The sequence below is a fragment of the Syngnathus acus genome, chromosome 19, assembly GCF_901709675.1.
Source record: "Syngnathus acus chromosome 19, fSynAcu1.2, whole genome shotgun sequence".
Lineage (NCBI taxonomy): Eukaryota > Metazoa > Chordata > Actinopteri > Syngnathiformes > Syngnathidae > Syngnathus > Syngnathus acus.
In genome coordinates, this window is record NC_051103.1 from 7938587 (window position 1) to 7959147 (window position 20561).

Here is a 20561-nt window from a genome sequence, read left to right on the forward strand (position 1 = left end):
GAGGTTCCAAAACTAGCTCCAAAAGTAAGTTACGTTCTTGCCCGGATCAGCTTGTCAGCATCCTCGTTCTTCTGCTTGACCTCTACTTCTTGAGCTGCCAGCTTGGCCTTGAGGTCATCAACCTATCAAGATGATGAAAGGTGGAAGGGTGGAGGTCAGGAGGTGGAGATTAGCTGATACTCCAGTTGATAGCAGACGCCTTGCAATAGAGAAACGCTAGTCCCACTGTTCTTAGAGAAAGCAAAATGGAATCTTTTGAAGACCTTACTGTTCCAATACCTTTGAGGAGAATGTACTGTCAATAATTCTGAACTTAACCGTTGGTCTATCCCTGTTGCAAAATCAAGGCGGAAATTATTCATACCTTGACTTTCCATTGTTCCACTTGGAAAAACATTGGCATGTTAACAGGAATCCAGAACATTCAGGGAGGGGATTCCCTCCATCTCCCTGTTGAAAATGTAAATGACCATCCCTTGTGGTGTGCCCACGAATAATTTCAGCCCTCAGGATTTGACAATTTATGACCCTGCGATGCCATTTTATGGAAATCCATGTAAATACATGCATCATTCTTTGGAGTGATTAGTATCGTGAACTTGAATCGATATTGTTTGACAGAGTGGTCATTTTCTTTTGACTTGGATGCAAAGTCGAAGATGATAGAAACGGCCAAATCTCCCAATGTAACAAAAGACCATTTGGCATTTTAGCCGACCGAGCTGGACAAATGAGCTTACAAAGGGGCCTCGCCCTTTGCGGATAACATTTTGATCCCTGCAGGATTTGGCCCGACACCATGCATGTGACCTTTAAGCGCATACTAGGACCCATCTTATTCTTGCCAAGAAGATCAAGGAAAAGATAGGAATGAATGCATATGTGGAAGAAAATTTGTGATCGACACACATGCACTCTCAGACCAAAGAGAAATTAAGAGTATTCCAAAGTCCTCATAACTTGTGGACAAATAGGACTTGCAGCGCCAACTGACTCTATCAAAATGCTGCACCGGGGAAATAAAAACAGGCTGTTTTTCATGCTTGTCTTTCAGCTAATTAAAAAACAGGAAATCAGGCCGCGGGCGAGACAGCCTTTCCAGATTGTGACAGTGGATGCAATGGATTCAGTCAAACATTAGAAGAGCAGCAAGTGAGCCATCAACATGATGAATAGGCTGGGGGGAAAGAGCAAAGGGAGGTGGGGGATTGCGTTGCACGGGGAAGCAGGGCCCAACTAATTGGCGCATGGAATGGGTTATAGTCAATATATGTAAGCAGGCTCTCTGTTGTTTGTGTACTATAGAATTTAAGCCTCCCTCCACTTTTAACAAGCAGCTATGTACAAGCAGCTTTCATTTCTGCATTCCTTGTAAGGAGCCATTGACTGCTACACTAAATGGTCACTTAGTAAGCAACACCTGCACTTTGTAATAAAATGAAATTCCAGGTGATTATCAGAGCGCAAGCGGTTCATCAGCCAGCCATTTTGACCTGCTAATTTGACCTCTTTATTGTCGAGGTCAAATCTCCATGATGTAAATGCATTCCTTTATTTGCTACTGCTTCTGCTGTTGATGGAAAGTTGGTGTCCACCCTAGCTGACTCTGGGCTGATGTTTGTTTAGTCCATTTATTTTGGTAACGTATGCTTCTATTTCTTTTTCTTATCTACCTGATTACCTTGTTTGCTTCCTATTGCCTCTCCAGTGAATTAACTGGCAAGACAAGGGCAATCTAGAAAGAAAAAAAACCTGCAGTTTTTGTTTCTTTCCATCTTTGAACCAGTTCACCTACCGGCTACACTGCTGTCAAAACAATCCCTAGTCACAGAGTTGCCAATGAAAACACGCTAATCTGCATGCCAAGTAAATAACATCCACACCAGCAGCTTGTCTTCTCTTGTGTTAGTCTAACCTGAGTATATTTGGGTTGAGAAATGCAGTTATGGAACTAATGTGTCTCAGTTGAATCAATAATGAAGTCTTCACTGGAGATGCATTGTCAAGAAGAGCAGCCTTCAACTGTTGTTGTTTTGAATGTAACATTCTCACATTTGGTTTGTTTTGAAAGATGGCTGCTTTACAGTGCTTGCATCTCCAGGCTCTAAAAGGTTGGGGCTAGTATTATATGTATTCTTTTTGTTTGTTTGTTATAATTGGTTCTGAGTTAATAGCCCATAAACCTCTATGTGACAAGTTCCCTGTCACTGATTAAGTCACACTTTATGCCTTTTCCTAATCAGTGTCGCCACAGGTACCTTAAAATGGTAAGTTGCTTTACTGATTATTTCTTTTTCAAAGTTACTTTACTGCTTACTTGATTTTAAAAGTAATTTAGTGCGATTGCGAATGACTTTAATGGTTACATTCAGCAAATGCCGACGAGGCGATTTTGACACGTTACCTAATTAGAGGTGCATCTTCAATAGGAACATTTCAGAATAAAATGTGTTTTTATTAAAAATAATAACTACCTTATTTTCACCTAAAAAAAATCTTTCAGGATTTCACTTAAAATTTCATTAGAAATTAAATAAATAATCCAGATTTTGTAGACTTCACAAAAATACGTCTGGAATAAAATTGAAAATAAAAGTCTGCTCTCCTTTGGTGCTGTTCTGTCACCACACTTATGATTTTTTTTTGTGGATAGTGTTCTTGTGTGGTGAATTTGTATAGATAGTCATTATTAAAGGTTCTTGTCATTGGTTTATTGAGTGTGTATTGAGCCCTTGTCTTTAAGTCTCCTGTGTTTCTGTCACATCGCAATCAGTCAATGAAGATGGATGCCCCATACTGAGGAGCCAGTTCAGTGTGTACGAAGCCTGGAAAAGTCAGCTGGAATCGGCCACAACGAGGACACACATATGGATGATATGAAATTTAAAAAAGGTGTATAGTTGCAAACTACTTTTAAGTCTTATTGAATAGTTTCTTGTTTGCATGTGAATAGCCAATGAATGCAACAAGAAAAACGCAAGTCACTGTTGAGGAAACGAAAACAAAAGAGCCATATAAACATAGCAAAAGACAAAACTAATGTTCTCTGTGGAATGAATGAATCACAGCTAACACAGCATGTCCTGAAGTGTTCTTTTTAACCCTACTGGCCCTTGTTTATCATGACCACAGCAGCCCCTGGTGAGCTGCACAACCTCCTGCACTGAATGTTAAATAACACTGCTTATGGTAGTATGGATGCATCAACAAGCACAGTGTGCATTAATGGTGCCTTGCTATTGCAAAGAGTCTGCTCTCTAATTACAAGGCTTCTCCATTAACAAACCATCAAATATGTGTGTGTGCAAGTGCAGACTGTACAAGGCATATACTGTAAATAAAGAACTCTAGTGTTACACACAGTACTGACTGGATTATCTCTCCTGCAAAAATGCTGAGTTGATAAACATTTGATCAGAAATTAAAGATGCATTTTTTTATAGGTATAATTAATATGCACGTGTGAACCATAGCAGAGGCCAACAGCTTTCTGCTGAGGAAACCATTTTTGGGGCTGTAACTTTTTTATTTTTAGACAAAGACTGGTTTCTGGTAGCCTATCCCATCAAATATAATGCATGCATGGAAATCTTTCTAATGAGTGAAACCTGCCTCTTTGCTCTTTACCACAATGCAGTATTCACAGTTGTGCACATAATGTTGTCGATAAGATGCAGTCATCATTTCTTCCTCTGAAGATATTTAATGATGTTAAATTACCCCCGCTCCCTTTAACTGGCCTGGAACAGCAAGGCATTTTTCCCCCCTGTGTATAAACATTATACTAAAGATTGTCACACAGCTGTTTATGACATCAAAAAAGCCGAAATGTCGATCCTTCATATGCATCTTTTGATGTCAAAATGTTTTAGGTCTACAGCAAAAGTGGATCGGCCTCAGTGTTTAGAGCAAAGTGTATATTGATTAATTTTTTTTTTTATGATGTCAAAAAATTGATCAGGAGCTGTAGAAGTTGACAATATCAAGCTCCGTTATCTGAAGTGGTCTTAAACGTCCGTGTTTTAGTGATTATAGGGATGAAGTCCAAAATCACTTTATCGGCAACATAACAACAATCATAAACGGTGATGCTGAAATCAGTTTGTTCTGCTAACAAAGTACGAGTTGTATAAAGATAAGTCAATCAAGGTCGTAAAGTGTAAAACTACCTGAGCAGAGGTGCTGTTGAGCCTCTGCAGGCCATTCTCCAGCCGCTCCATTTTGCTGCTTAGGTCTTTACTCCTCTGGCCCAGCAGACTTCGATACAGTTCGATCTGTTCGAGGAAAGATTTCGGTGTGGTGTAGTTGTAGCGACGCTCATTGGCCAGGTACTCCTTTGAGGTGTGATTAACACTCATGTGGACATATGCCATGAATTTACTGACGGAATCCTTCACGTGAGGCTGCAGATATTAGGACAAAGCACAAGTGAAATGGAAGCAATTCATACCAGAATATGAACAGCTCTTACATCAATATTGTCCACTTCCTGTAGGAACCTGAGGCTGACAGACTCCAACGCCTCCCGTGGCCATTCGTGGAACCAGTCGATAGCTGTACAGTTGACCACGGCGGGGAACTTCCTGCTACGAATCCTCAGTTTACTGCCAACCGGGGAGAAACACAGTGCCACCTACCAATCACACACACGCACTGGGGATGATCATCCAATGATAAGCACTCTCTACAATCAACATCAAAAATGGGAAACAGAATAAATTATTCGTAGCGACATCATTAAGCAAACACACCCTCTGGCAGGCATGTGAATTAAAAGATTGCGGTGAGCTCTGGGCGATGTTGGAATGATTGGAGACTAACAGCTGGCTTGTTGTGAGGCCCAACCAGATGCTCCACACACAAACAAACACACAGAAGGCAAACTCAAAGCACCATTTCAACATCGTCAAGTCGCATAACTTCAAACAAATCCTGCATTATTGGAGGCGTTTGACACAGTAAGGCCGGCCACTCAATTGAGCAGCCAAGGTTAGCCAGGTTTTGCGCACGCCTCCCTCCAATGTTGATTTTTTTCGTCAAGGTCGCAAGCAAAGACGCTTACCAGAGATTTACCAACGAGTTTTTTTTTGGTCGCAAAGTCATTACCAACACTTCAATGCGTCTAAGCTTCAAATAAATGTGTTGTTTTGAAAATATAATTACGTTCTTACGATTACGCAACTACCACGATACATACTGTATTTCTTGCAAAGTGTCTTCTTTCAAACCTTAAATTAGACTTTTCCGCCCATGTATTCAGACAGATCATTTCACATGGTTACAGATCTGGTCTTTACAGGCTGGAGTCTGACAAGTGCGATTGCCTTCCTCATTTATTCACTCACTGGGAGCGAGACAGGAGAGGTGGAGATGACTGGGGATGACTGGTGATGGGGCTGCTGCACGCTAATGCCGACAGGATAAGCAACCCCCACAAGAATGCCAGTCCCCAAGGGGAAAGAAAACGGTTGAACGTTTTTGAAATCATCTGCAGCTAAACTGCAGCTTTTTTGCAGTCCCGCCAATGATTTATGACATAGACCCTCCGCCTATGAAAGCATTCTGAAAGATCATTAAGGGGAAATTGTCTGGGGAGAGCTTCATCTTAAAGCCAGACGTTTACCTATCTATGAAAATGTTTTTTTTATTCCGCAACCGTAAATTGGGTGCGAGGTGACAGGCAGCGTACTGAAGCTATATTGGGAGGAGATGGAGATCAAAAAGAGGTGCAGGTTCTGAGAGACAAATTAACAGCAAACGTCCCCCCCCTTCCCCGAGGACAACCACTAAGAACAACTTTCTCTGGATCATTAGTTGTGAAATGCACAGTAACAGAACACACAGTTCTTTGTACAGTACGTGTCCCAGTATCTGATTAGTTCACCTTGAGCTCCCTGCGAACCCGGTCGATGAAGAACTTCCAGCAGTTTTCTCTTGTATCCATCAATCCGGAGCTGCGTACCTCCGGCCTCACACTGCCAATGATGTTCTCCACCTCATCGTCTGGGAACAAGTCCGGGATCTCTCCTTGAATGATAAAAGGATGCAAATTAGCGCAACTATTGTTTGTAAGTTATTATCGATAGTGGCTGTAATCGGAAGGCGATCGAAAATATGCTTTATTTATACACAAGTAGAAGGGTAACATTTGCCAAGCAGGAATCTGCAAGGGCATGAGCTGTTGTTTTGATCACCAGTGGCTTGTTCTCTCTGGGCTAGTTAGCTCTCAGGACTACACAAACATTTTCAAACCTTTAGAGGATTGACACATCCTCCATGTTTTTTTTGTTAACAGCTTAACCTTGGGAGAGGTCTGTATTTTTCTCAGAGCAGCTGCTTGTTGTTTGCTTCATTCTTTTTTTATGCTAAAACATTTGGACTCCAGAAAGTAGAAACTATTCACGGAAATCTGTCGATAGGTTGTCTGAGAATTGTCACTTCCAGGAACACAACACAAAATGCGGTGCCTTTTCAAGCAAAGCCTTGTCATCTTAGAAAATAAGAAATTCTGTATGTCCACAGCCTTTGCTAGTTTACTTCCAACTAACGGAAAAAAACATTGTTTCATTCTCTGCTGCCTCTATTCAGTCAGTAACATGTTGTCAACAGAGCTGGAAAAACAGCACCACAATTACTATATTGGCTGTGTCATAGCTAAGCTAAAGTCTTTCCCTCCCTGTAAAATGTGACAGACAGCAATTAGTGAAGCCAGCCGTTACCCGATGCCAACAGATCGTTGACCAGAACGAGGAACCTCTCATCTGCCACTTGGGCATCAGTCATTAAGAAAACGGTGCCAATATTCTTCACGCCAGCTTTGATGTAGAGCGATGCCAGGTCACTCTGGGTGAGAAAAACACAGATTGGGTGAGTGACACTCTAATGAGATTCTGCTGTATGGTTCCTTTTTTTTTTTTTTTTTACAGCGGGGATGCCATCAATTCCAAACATCTAACTGGAAGGACGATGTAAATAATTCCAACGGCAATTACTTGGATCTTACACATAAACAGATGACTCAAATGCATGCGAGACATTACGATTTCAATGGTGACTTCAGTTTGTTTCTGCTTACTTTGAGGTCTGTGATAGCGTAACCCTTCCTCAAGGTGATTTGGAAAACCTCCAGATTGGAGATAAATGCAGCCAGTCGGGTCAGACTCTGCTTGCCACTTCCGCCTACTCCGACTAGCAGTGCGTTACCCCGTGGAGACTCCAGGATTCGATTTATACGGCAGCTGCATGTGGAGGGAGGTGCAGACAGTCAGATGAGTGTAGGGGTGGAAGTGGAAGATAAAATGTAAGGAGGAGGTAGGCTGGAACACAGATCTGACTCATCAAGGGAAAGAGGAAAAATGAATTGCAACAATGGGACATTTTGTTCATTTCATTTGACTTTCATACCTAGCGCTCCCACCGTCTGTATTTAACAAACCTTACAGAAACATCGGCAATAATCGTTCATCAAACTATCCGTGCGTGATCAGCATATGGCAGATTTATTACTTGTACAAAACTTTATGAAATGATGGAAGAAGCAACTGAATGCCGCTCCAGGATTTCTTTTATGCGTACTTGTTCTGATTCTGATTAGCCACTTTGCTTCAGTGGCAGTCAAGTGACATTCTAGTTCATGTTGTCGTTTTTGTCAGCCATTGCAAATAACTTCTGACAGCCCCATACCTCGGCTTTTGACAGTCTATAAAACAAAATGGACCTATTCATCTTAAAATACCAGCAAAACCAGTCCATCTCTTTGACAGACAATTGAGAAAGTGACAGAAACACTTTATCTCTGTTCTTTTTTTTTTTTTTAGCCTCCTCGTATTCTCCCCGAGGTTTGTGATGTTCCACTCACATGTGAGCCATGGCATCCTCAAACAGCACCAAGTTGAGTGTGGCGTTGACCTCATTGTAGCTGTCCAGTACTTCCAGCAGGTTTTTACTGAGGCTGCTCCAGGATTCCACGGGCATGTACTTGGCTTCCCCAAGGCCGTGGGCAAAGTGGCAGTACAGGTTGATCTTCCGGGTCTTTTCCAGACTCTCCTGCATGTCCTTAGGGAGGGACACACAAACGACCCTTGTCAGCATAACATTAGTGTTAAGCTTAAACAGTTTGGACAGGGGCACAGCTGAATATCACTGCGGCACAGAGGGTGACCTAGTTCATTTTCACTTCACCAACTATTTGGCCCCTGAATATTTCACTGGAGAGATTAGGTTTTGTTTTCCCTGCCAGCCAACTTCCTCTGGTGCAATAATTCCAATTCACATCTATATTGCAGACTGCATTTACATAATACTAAATTGACATTCTTGACTCGCTAAAGAATTTGCTGGTAAAAAAAAATCATTTGCAACTCTAACACTGTCATTGTTTCCAACGTGCTTCATTGTCTCTTGATGTGGGTGCTTGTTCACATACACTGTCAAGTTCCTTATTGTGGTATGACTAGTGTGCATGTGACGGACCCAAGGAGTGGAGTGAGGCGAGCAGAGGACAGAAAACCATTAAAATGTTTTCCAATTTGTTGGGCTTGACAGCACAGGCCCTGACAGCCAGAACCCTATACCGCACTTATTAATATTCTCGACAATGCCCTCTCACTCTACACCCCCTCGCCCATTCCTTGAGTATTATTTTCACTCCTCCCATCTCTGTTCTTCGGTGTTGCTCAGCCGATGTCAAGGTCCAAGCCGCAGAGCAGGTAGCCTAATGACCTCCCCTCCCTTGTCTTTCTTTCAAGGAGTTTGTCCAAAAAAAACTTACCTCAAAAAACTTTTTCACCATGTCTGCCTGCAGCTTATCAAAGACCTGGAAGTCCTGCTCCTCAACAAGCTTGTCTTTGTAGACACGATTGGACTCGTGCAGGTAGATTTTCAGCAGGTCCACAGGGGTTTTCAGACACTCAGAAGTACTGAAGAGAATGCCCTGGGCAGGAAGGTAGAAAAGGGGAGCTTAGCCTTACATTCCAATTTAAATCACAAAAAAAGGTGGGAAATGCACTGAAAGTCAGGCGTGCCAGAAAAAGCGGCATAAATAACGCTTTAGTTGGGCTTAATCTGACTCTTTTAGCAGGACTGCGTCTGAAGATAACAAGCAGGTATTGGGGGAAAAAAAGTCAAGCTTACTAAAGCATGCATATGGAGAGCAGTGATTTGTGACAACTACCCACAAAGAGCTAATTGCTAACGATTGTCTAGTTCAGGGATGCCCAATCTATTTTGTTTTTAAGGCCGATGGATGGTGTGTTTATGTGTGGTAATGTGTAGACTGAAAATTCACACTTAGCTGAAATGATTGCCATTACTTGAGGTCTAGATGTTTTCCTCCAGTATTATATGAATCATCGAATACTTTGACTTTTTTTTTCTGCTTCATTTCACTGCCTAATGGTGTGAATAACTAGAGCCCCCACTTTCCAAGTGTCCCTGAGCAAAACACATAATTCTATGCTGGAAATGATGTAGTCAGGTGAGAGAAGAAAAAAAAAAGATACCAAGCACTTTTTTCTTTTTGCATTCTGAATAAACATAAAGGATAAAACAACAACAGATTCATGATATGCTTGTTTTTGGCAGTAGCAACCAACTGTGGGTGTGATCATGTTGACATTCCAAAATATTGCAAGCAAATACAGCAAACCATTTCCTTCGTCAACATTTTCTTAACTACAGGAGAGTGAATTGTCCTGTGGTAAGCGAGACATGACAGCAAGTGTCAAAGCACAAACAAAAACAGAGAACTTCTTTTTTGTCCCTGTGTTCTGAAAGCTCTCACCCTCTACTGTCCTTGATTCCTAAATCCTGGTTTGAATTCAGGCGAGGCGTGTACATGTCTGTTTGTTTTTTTGCTTTCCTTCTCGCCTGACAGCAGATGTGAGACCACTCCCGCAACACATTATCTCTCATACTGTTTCCTACTTTTTTCGCACCACATCTGTTTGAGGAGCTGAAGTGGAGGAGATAAGGCTTGGGATATGACCAATAGCTGTGACAGAGAGCAAACAAACCTCTTTGTTCCCAGTCAAACTGTTTATCTCGCCTCGTGGAATTAATTAAGCAGAGAGTCATCGTGACACGGACTTGAGTCACTGATGTGATGACTTGATAAAAACTAAAACTGTAAGTCTCTGCATTTGACACCTGATGACTTGAAAGACTTGATTGTTGTTCATTTTGTGTGTTTGGTTGAGAGTTCTTTTTTTTTATGGGGCACTAATCATCATCATTATTATTATTATTATGAAAGTAAATAAGCAAGAGAGGATAACGCTGCATCACCAGCAATAAACAATGAAAATATTCAGTAGATGCTTATACTTGAGGAAAAAGTCCCTTCATGATTTCAGCCGAGGCAAACATCTGAAATGGCAAAAGTGGTCACTTGAAGACACCAGGGCAGCCTTTTGTAGTCATTGAATACTACTGTACACTTTCTGGAGCGGGCAATTAGTGCTGAGCGAGGAGGGTTCCAACCTCTTCTTATCTGCCCAGAGGCATTTGAGCTAGAGGATGAAGACGTACTGTTTTTTTTGGAAAGTCACTATGAACTGAGTTTTTTTTTGTTTCGATATAGTATGTAAAATGCATACGTGTCTCATGTCTTCTACTGTATGTTGAAAAATGTCTGATCAGAAATCAACAGTGACTGAAAAGAATAGAATATGACTTTCCAAAGATCCTGTACGACGGAAAAACTCGGAGCAAGAATGGGTGTTAGTGGTTGTTGGCTTGCATGGCGCAGGGCCGCTACGCCATTCAACTATATACATATGTACTACTATTTAACTTTTCGTGGGGTCATTAGGGCTTGAGCTTTGGGATGCTAATTATGTCAAGTCTCAAAGTTTGGCATAGTCAACTTTAAAACTTATGAACTCATTATCAGAGTTAACTTTACGATTTCATTTGCAAGTTTAATAAGCTCGAATATTTTCCTTATGGTACATTTTGGGTGGGCACGTTTGATATTCTTACTGTTTATTTTTATTTCATTTTATCATTATTAAATTCCAGCTCGGTGGCACAATTGACTTTTTCTCAGCACTTCTGGTAAATGGGTTTACTGACATATATACATACTATATATATATAAATGTCGAATATATGAATACATTATAATATTGCATCACCATATTTTAATTGGAGGATTAAAGCGATAATTATGGAATAGTGCACCTATATATTCTATTCTCATAATGGGACTCCTGAGCTATCTTGGTAAATTCCAGGTGGATTTATGAAAATTGAAGTTCTTATAACCAAGGGGCTTGAGGCATTAATTATACAATGGAGTGTGTTAAATCAAGGAGCCTGCCCTCCGTGAAAGCGTGGAATATTTTGACTTAAATATTGCCCTGAAAGCGCCTCCCTTGTTGAGCTTCCTTGCCCTGATATTATATTTTTTAAATACATTAAGTCATCAGTAATACCCGTGCGAGTGCAAATCCATTATAAATTTCAGACTTATTTCTGGCTTTTAGGGGCAAAGCCATTAAATCAATAATCATTTAAATGAAAAATTAGTAACACTAGCTTGGCTTTTTTCCATGTGGTGCCATAAAAATAGAGAGTGGAATAACTTTACTGTGGTGAGTGATTTCTTAAGGCGACCTCTGACATTCTATGATGAATAGATTAACCTGAGGTTGTTCTTTTAAAGTCATTCTCTTCTGGATAATTCCCTATCCTATACAGTATTTGCTTTCTGTGTGTCACCTGGTAGATATTGGAGAGGTCTCGTAGGTTGAAAATGTAGTGGAACTTGACTGCAGTGGGGAGAAAAGTGGAGGCAACGCTCAGATGCAGAGCCAGCGATAACTGGACCAGGGTGGGGCAGCTCTTCCGGATGGCGGCTGGGAAAGCGTCATTCTGCAGGTGCTGCGACAAAATCGAAGTGTATATGGTCGCGAGGGCGTCAGCTCCGGGGAAAGATAGGGCGATGACTGAAAAGTGGCGCTGCGGAGAGAAAGAGGATCAAATGTCCTTACGCTGACCCATGGAAAAAAAGCAACACAGCATTTCAAATGTAACCATCGTTCATAACGCTTTGAACTGTGTGTACGAATACCTGCAGCCTTGGATTGATGGTAAAGCTTCCAGCCGTGGGGTTCATACACGACACATACTGAACACGTTGTATTTCCTTCAAAAGGAGTTTATTACGGTCATACCTTGAAGAACACAAAATAATCATCAGCTACAGATCGACATATTTTCATAAATGGCCATATGTATTGAGGAGGGACCTTACAGAAGAAGGTAAAAATATGCTTTGACTGCAGCGGCTGTTCCTCGGAATTACACTCATCAGCCGCTGACACTCTATTATCTCAATGAACCCTTTCTGTGTTAGTATAAGGGAAAACTGGCACCTTAGAAATTAAACTGGGTAACAAACCAATAGCTTTTGTAAGACTTGCTGAAAAGTCCCTAGGAGAAAAACATATTGCAAAAAAATGGTATACCAGTGGTTGTAGTCCATATGTTGACGTATTAGTGTGTGAGGTTGAACTGTGCCATATGCATCCACCTCAGGCATATTCAAGTCATCGATAAAGTAGATCAGCCTTCTGCTGCCGGGAGGTCCGTAGTTGCGTCCTGCCTTTTTCTCAAGGGGCTTTTCCAACACAGCTATGAGGCAGATGGTAATAAGGGCACAATCCATTTAAAACGTATTGTTATTAGGACTTGGGAGTTCACGTCACTATTCTGACATGAATAAATGTCTGCCTACTTGAATATCCACATGCATACCTTGCAGCATTGCCGATGTGGTGTAATAATTGAAAGGGACATTTGCAACCGCATATTTGTCCGGATCCAGTGACGTCAGTTTGTCAGCGACCAGGACAGACTTGCCGGTGCCGGCATTCCCGACGAGCATGATAGGCCGGCGGTGCTCCAGCAGACAATCGATGAAGAAACGGACTCGAATGCTCTCTGCTGTGTGAACTAAGCAAGCCTGAGAAGAGGAAACAAATCCACTGTGCCTCTCTTTCTCCAACATGAACAAATGTTATGTACCTGAAGTGGAGTGTCAGCATCCATCTCAAACATGGGCACCATTTTGGACCAGGGTTCAAACTTCTTGCTCTCGGAGTCAATGTAGTAATCAAACACTGTGCCGTGGGATGGAAACTTGATGCTTTTGAACTCTGCCACCCACCACTTGCTGAACTCCACTCTGTAGTCAACCAGCTTCATTCCCACAAAGACAGGAGGTTTCAGTCAATATCCTAAAATGGCTTCCTTTCCCCGTCGTAGATATGCATCCACGCGTCTCATTCAATCATATGTGAATACAAATAAAGGCAATAAAAAAGACGCATCACCGGAGCAGTTAAATTGTGAAAAATGAAAAGATGGCAGTAAGCTTCAGATAGCCTCATCACTTTCTGACTGACAGTTCCTTGCCTTCCATTTTTCTTTCTCAACTATTTGCTGCTGTGTGCCTGTATTCCCTTCCAACTCTGCAGTCAATAAAACCACTTAGTATTTAAATGCATCTGTGATGAGGAAATAAAGTAGAGTAGGAGAGAGCAGTTTCTATGTATGGATTCAAAATACATTTCAAGTGTTTTTTAACAAAGAGAAAGTTGTATGAAACGCACGAGGGCTTTTCACCACAAAACCTTTTAGCATATTTTAAATTATGCACAAACAATACCTGGTCTTGAAACAAAGCTCCCCCAAATGCCCAGACAGCAGCAAAAACAAAATAAAGCTCATAAAGTTCCTTTGCGGAGTCAGCCGGGGCATTTTCTGGTGTTAGTAGGCACTCGAGCAAATAGCAAAGCATCTGGACCATACTCTGGTCGGGGATAGGGATGATCTTTTTAAACCTAGGGGAAAAACAAATAGACAAGAGAAACATAATGCCACTCCTTTGTAGAACAATCAAACTACAATGAATGCAGCAAGTTGGCACATAGTCAGATGCTCAATCCTTGATTATTGGCTGAAAACTAAGCATGCCAAGGTACTTGGTGACACATTGGTGACGATAATAAGCTGTTAGAGAAATCTCTCACCTTATTCTTAAGACATCCAGGCAGGAGGGGAGATACTTGTCAAACAAAATGGTCAGGTTAGCCTTCTCTGATTGCACCTCCCTCCCATCAATCCAGCTTGACACCAAAGGGTTCCATCCTAGGTCTGCTGGGTTTATGTACAGGATTCCTGAGGGGAGTGGGACAGATTGGGTTTTAATTGCTCTCTGCCTCCGAGTTGGATTTATGTAGAAGGAAAGAAAAGGCACTTTTGTTTGACTGTTATTTTGTTCCCGTTGGCGATTAAATGTGCGTGGATGGTAACTTACCCTGGCGTTTTCATATGACGCAACATTCCTACAATTCCAACGAGTCACGACGATCCTTTACCTGCTCTGGATACAGTCGCTGGGGTAGCAGTCTGAAGGTGGCTAATCTCAAATAGCAGTCTCATGCTTGAGTTCAGAGGGATCCGTTCATTACTGGCCAAGGTCAGAACCTAAAGCGAAACGGGAACTACATTTAATAAACATGCATTGTGCTAAAATGGGTGTCCATATTCCAATGATTTCAACGTCACACCTTGTTATCATCCATGACTGTGTTGAGCGACTCAATCCACATTGGGTCAATATCTCCATCCAAAACTATCCATTTAGGCCCATTGTGACTGATATTGGAGAGTTCACGCATTATACAAGAGAACAGACCTGTGAGATACAATATACGTGCATTTTCATCAAATAAGGTGATTCAAATATTTGACAAATATTTTAATGACAGAATCCCTGGTCACCGTCTTTCCATTCTCTGGTTGATGGGTTGATGATGCCAAAAAGTTCATCATTGGTCACAGCTTTTGGGTTGAGATCCACCCAGACGGGTCGACGTTTTGTATTCTGGTAGGTTTTTTGGAGTGACCTCAGCACCTGGCTCTTTCCAGTACCGGCATTCCCAATCACAAATACTGAGTGTCGCACCGTCAAAAGCTCTTCTAGCTGCACCACCTTGCAAAATAGGCAGAAATGAAAAAAATAGGAATGTTTTGATTATAATCAAAACTGGACATGTATTTTTTTTAACCACATAGTATGACTGTCAATGCCTTATATTATATACAGTGTAAGCTACACAACAAACTGATGAATAACTAGCTTTGAAATCAGACAAGTAAAAACTGTCAAATATTTTAAAAAGATGATTGGAAATAGAAATTGCGAGCAATATCTGTATTTTAAGTGAAGACAATTTGCAATTTTAGACGATCCACAATTTGTCTTTGCGGGCCACGTAATATGATGCGACGGGGCGTATCTGGCCCCCGGGCCTTGACTTTGACACAGCGGACTAGAAAGAATGACACCAGTGACTTTCCATGTCTGCGTAAGTGAAAAGGACAGAGACTTGCTCTGTTCTGTAGCATAATCTTGCTTTGATGCATCGGTCACTGATATAAGCGCTTTAATAATTGATTGGACTATTCCACTTTCTTTTTCTCCATTCCACTTGTAGTTATTCAATACTGAATACCTTTGGTCCAACAATCTTGAGGAATGATAATGATGTCAGCTCAAATTTGAAGTCGGAAATGCACTCTCGGGGTGATTCTGTGACTATTGTTATTCTCGGCAAAATCCATTTGTCCAAAAGTCGGAAGTTTGCAATTATATTGAATAACATTTCTTGAATCCTTTTGATGATTGTTGAGTTCAGATGTGACATGACAGCGAGTGCAAGAGCAAGAATAAAAAGGTCTTTCTTCTCATTTTCTACTCAAATATACAGATGGCGAGCTCAATCAATGCCATCGACGTTGCTCCTCGGGGCTCCTCATCCATTTCCATTCAGGAAGAGCCCAGGTGGCTTTCCACTCTCAAAGGCCCTGGTTGATTACTACTTTGATGCGAGAGGGACTAATGCTAGCACGGGCTAATGCTAAAGGCATGCAGTCTCTTTCACCTCGCTGCTTTCCCCTGTGTTGCGTGAAATCAAAAGGTTGGCTGCACAAACAAAGACAGTAAAAGTTCAAGCTCTGGGGGTGGATGGTTGTTATTGATCGCATTGCCATTCTCTCGCTTTAGTTCTCTCTCCCTGCCTTCCTCTAACTCTCGTTTTTTTTTCTTTTTCCTGTGGCTATCTCACACAATGCCAGGGTTAAGTTGTACGGTGCAGCCCCGGCCTCCATTGGTGTTGTGTTATTATGTGTTTTCCGTGTCTATTTGACCTGAGGCAAATTGCACTTATTTTCCGTGGCCCTGTGTTCATCCATCTCTGACATAAGGTGCTTTCTTTGAGGCATGCGTTATGAGTAGGTAATATAACGAAAGGAATCGGATCGGCGGTTCAGGCACCTGAAGCCTCATCACGGCCAAGCATTGGCGTTTGCAATATTTGCGCAATTCATCCAAGACCTCAGACACGTCGGACACTAATGGCTCTTTCCCATCGGAGGATTAGGACGAGGCGTAAACACGTTTTGGTGAGAAGTAAGATAAATCTGAATGAAAGTGCCACAACTGTAATATCTTTCTAAATTGTTAAAGATGAAATCCCATTAAGGGACTTTGTTGCCGCTCCTCAGACATCTTGTGATTGCATTTTCCTATTTCCTCGCTTTCGCAAGCAGCTCGAGCTTGTGCGTTTGGAATTAATTGTAAACAAAATCAAATCCACTGCAGCAGGCAATCAAGGAATTGGCTTTACTGTACCTTGAGTACAAAATTCTCCTCGGGCTGTAACTTCATGTCAAGAATAGATTTCTTGACCTGCTTCTCAAAGTCCAAGTCTCTTTTCCTGGGTACATCCAGAGCAGGGAACAGGTCACCTATCAACCCCATGAACACTGGCATGTCATCCGTCACAATTTTGGGAATGTTGAAATCTCTCAAGGCTCTCATCAATACTTGCTCCTCAGCCCGACTGGGATCGCCTCTCTTTAGAGAACCGGCAACCACCAGTACGGACTTGATGGCACGGAGGCCCCAATCGTAATGGTCCTTCAAAAAAAAAAAAAGAATAGATTGTTCATTTGTAGTGATACTGTTTCCTAAATCAACACTGGAAAAAAGTTCCGTAATCATGCCACTTTTATTATGAATCTTTACTACCTGTTTGGAAAGAAGTTCTTTGCACAACGTGTAGAGTGTGATAAACTTCCTAGCGAGAACCCGTGCAGCGATGAATCCCTCAGCCACCAACATGATTTCACAGATCAGCTCAAAGTCTGGCACCACCATGGCACATGGTCTGTGAAAAAGAAGGTGAAAAGAACACACTGCAATATAAAATCACTTGATAACAGGATTAAATTGACTTCCGCATTGTCTGAGCAAATCGAAGTTGATCGCATGCATTTCTAGATCACTTGCTTTAACTCATTCACAGTTGAAACGCTTCTTTGCCGCCGTCAATGGTAGCTATTTGACTAACCTGAAAAGAGCTTTTAGGTTCTCAGGAAGCTCTGTCCTACCAGCATAACCAGGATTCATCGTGACGAAGATGCCCACACTCGGGCAAAGGGTTATGTCTTCGCCCATGAAATTAAACATCTGTTTCTTATCTCGAATGGCATCTTGAATACTTTTGACCTACAAAGAAGTCAAAAGTAAATACAGCATACTAATCACGTTGGCTTGTCAATATATTGAGAAATCGAACAAAAAGATTTGCATTCTTCCGGCGGTTTTCAAAACGGTTTCGAGGTTTTCTTGAGGTTTGAATAATATACGTATTTAAAAATTTAGATATATTTAAAAAGAGTTTCACACTGCTGTGGTAGAAAAGTGTAACACAGTTGACAGCTGGAGGAACATCTCTTCATGGATGAGTGGCACTCGGCAACAGATCACTCGCTCGTATTAACACAGAAAAGGAAAAATGTTGCTGCACCGCAAAATGGAGCATCAAAAGGGCTTAATTTTAAAGGGTGGGATTGTTTCGCACTCAAAGTATACTTGGTAAAAAGTACCACATTCATGTTTATTGGACACTCATTTAAATCATTTATTAGGAAATTCAACAATTTGACTATTAATAATCATACTGACGTTCCAGTGGGCAGTTCTTTTCTTTCAGTAGGTGTTATTTAAACGAAACAAAAAATTTGATTCGCTTGGAAGGTTCATAAGCTTTAAAAAAAATGTGCAATCTGAGAATTGGAAGCATCCTAAAAAAAACAATCATAAAAAAAAACGGTTCAAATAATGGACACTAAATTACACAAAAGACAAATCAAGATAGATATAGGCAAAAAAATGTATATGTTGGGAGTACGCACCTGTACTGAATGAAACTAAATTCAAATCTAACCAATTTATCCTCACGATATCACATCTGGCGGACATGTGTTTGCATCTGCTTCCATAATACGGGACTCAGCCCAGCACCTGCAGCCCCAACTGGTAATGGAGGCTATCACCCTTTCATAGTAGCTGTTCCTACTTTAAGAGGGCCGATTATTTGTGGCGGGCTACGCTCGCCACGGTGCCAGTTTGCTCGGCGTAGCCCATTCCACAGATGCTGGCCAAGCAGTGAAACAGCCTGCTGACTGTCACAGTCCAGGTTTGATGCTTCTCTCTCTCAAGGTCTCTACTTCTCCACATATAAGGCACCGTGATTTATTATTCATTAAACCTTGCAACACCTAGTCATTTCAGTGGCTCTTTAAAATTCTCCACGCTCACTTGCCGGGTCTTGAAGAGAAGACGGCTTGACTTTCATTGCAGCTATAACAGAAAAGGCAAGGGCATAGCACTGGCTGTTTTATAGAGGAGTGACTAATGAGCCAGAGACTAAGGGGCACTATCACCATTATCAACAAGATCATAATCAGCATCTTTATCAGTGCTAGATGATACTCCATGACAGTGTTCCTTCCACTTGCAGGAAAATCATGTCAAAATGGGCAAAGGCAGGATATGAATGCACGTGAGAGAGACCACAACCACAAAGAAAGGCTTCTTTTGATGCCAGATAGCGGAATGTGCAATGACAGAAGAGCGAGCATCAGCTGAAACGCAGAAAGGGCCTGACTTCTAACGGGAGAGCTAGGTCAGATGCATTTATACTTTGGTTTCCACGAGCTTCTATCAAGTGGAAGATGATGAAGACTGGAGCTGACTGTGACAGAGAGCATGAAAGATGCTAATGATCATGTGTTATGAGGAAAGGTCTTCTCACTTATGATGACATTGTACCACCAAAACTCATTTATTGTTATTTTGAAAATATCTTTTTTTTCCATAAGCAGTAGCTCTGTCAAAACATTTTGTCATTGCAGAGGCCTTTTCTCATCTCTGACATCGTTCTGTCGCCAAAACTAGAAATTAGCAGACTGCAATTGCACAGTTGAGTTGGTAGCGCACTCGAGTTTGCCGCAATTGCTTGGATGATTAATGAATGCTTACATACTTACACATACTGTAATCAACACAATTCCAAACAATCAATTAATCAATATCACTGCCATCCATTAAATCAATGCAAAATATATTGAATCCGTGCTGTAAATACAATATGTTGCTATTATTTTTAAAAAATGGGAACAAAAAGCCACAATACAAAAAATAACAACCCCTCACAAAGACTTGGAGAACATGCAAACAGAACACAGGAAGGCCTGAAGTTAAAATTGATGGCCTGAGGAAGGCAGCAGAAGCACATCATCAGCAAAAAGCAGAGGCCCAATATTGAGACCACTAAAGTGGACCATGACAAGATGATGGCTGTGGCTATAAATTGCGTCCGTAAATGCTAGCAACAAACTCAGTGACGTAAAGGCAGCCTTGGCAGAGTTCAGCGATAACTGGAAAAAAACAAATCAGATTTACAAGAACAGGACATTTTCTTTTCTTACCTGTACAGCCACCACAGACAGCACCTCCACTGAGATTCTGTTGAATTCATCAAAGCAGCCCCATGTGCCTGTCTGAGCCAAACCTTTGTAGATGTTTCCACAAGACTGATGAAAACAACAATAGAAATAATCAAGGTGATGAATAGAGATGGACAGGCCAGGGGTGTCAAACTCATTTTTGTCGCAATTTGCAATTTTAGTCTCGACACATGAAGACAATGCACAATTTGTCTTGGCGGGCCACAAAAAATGACGTGGCGGGCCGTATCTGGCACCCGGGCTTTGACTTTGCCACCCATGGGTTAGACAGTTCAGTATGTTACAAATATTTTTTTTTTTCTCTTGAAACACACAGAAATGAACAGAGAAGATAAACCTGGAGCTACTCGAACACAACAAGATACTGACAGCAAAATAAGTGGTCAGAATGCTTCCCACCCACATTGAACTTTTTCTAGCATCAACTTCTGAGTTGTGAATTGTTCTCCCGGGACTAGTTGGAGCAAGATGAAGGAGGCAGCTGACTTCTCTCCAATTACAGGCCAAAAGGAATCCTTTCCTGACGCAAAACAGAGCTGACTGGAGGATTGATTCAACTTGTGAGCTTATGAGAATGTGTATGCCAGTGCATAACTGAATATGAGCAACAGCGTTGGGGCTCTGATGTCAGTTTGTACAGCCTGTGTTCCTCCCGGAGTATATTAGCTTTGACA

The 20561-nt window shown here is 41.5% G+C and overlaps 1 protein-coding gene across 1 annotated transcript in view; it reads right to left on the minus strand.

Annotated features, from left to right (window-relative positions):
- Positions 1-20561, minus strand: part of dnah9 (dynein, axonemal, heavy chain 9) — a 65741-nt gene that overhangs the window by 26465 nt on the left and 18715 nt on the right. The window contains exons 34-55 of the mRNA XM_037278558.1: positions 19849-19953; positions 17424-17581; positions 17102-17240; positions 16703-16990; positions 14791-15001; positions 14577-14704; positions 14385-14493; positions 14037-14184; positions 13673-13847; positions 13030-13203; positions 12760-12967; positions 12471-12636; positions 12074-12176; positions 11722-11961; positions 8771-8932; positions 7859-8055; positions 7076-7238; positions 6720-6843; positions 5885-6027; positions 4472-4633; positions 4170-4403; positions 42-122 (exon numbers count right to left, since the gene is read on the minus strand). Coding sequence (XP_037134453.1) covers positions 42-122; positions 4170-4403; positions 4472-4633; positions 5885-6027; positions 6720-6843; positions 7076-7238; positions 7859-8055; positions 8771-8932; positions 11722-11961; positions 12074-12176; positions 12471-12636; positions 12760-12967; positions 13030-13203; positions 13673-13847; positions 14037-14184; positions 14385-14493; positions 14577-14704; positions 14791-15001; positions 16703-16990; positions 17102-17240; positions 17424-17581; positions 19849-19953 — 3618 coding nt within the window. The remainder of the gene's footprint in view (positions 1-41; positions 123-4169; positions 4404-4471; positions 4634-5884; positions 6028-6719; positions 6844-7075; positions 7239-7858; positions 8056-8770; positions 8933-11721; positions 11962-12073; positions 12177-12470; positions 12637-12759; positions 12968-13029; positions 13204-13672; positions 13848-14036; positions 14185-14384; positions 14494-14576; positions 14705-14790; positions 15002-16702; positions 16991-17101; positions 17241-17423; positions 17582-19848; positions 19954-20561) is intronic.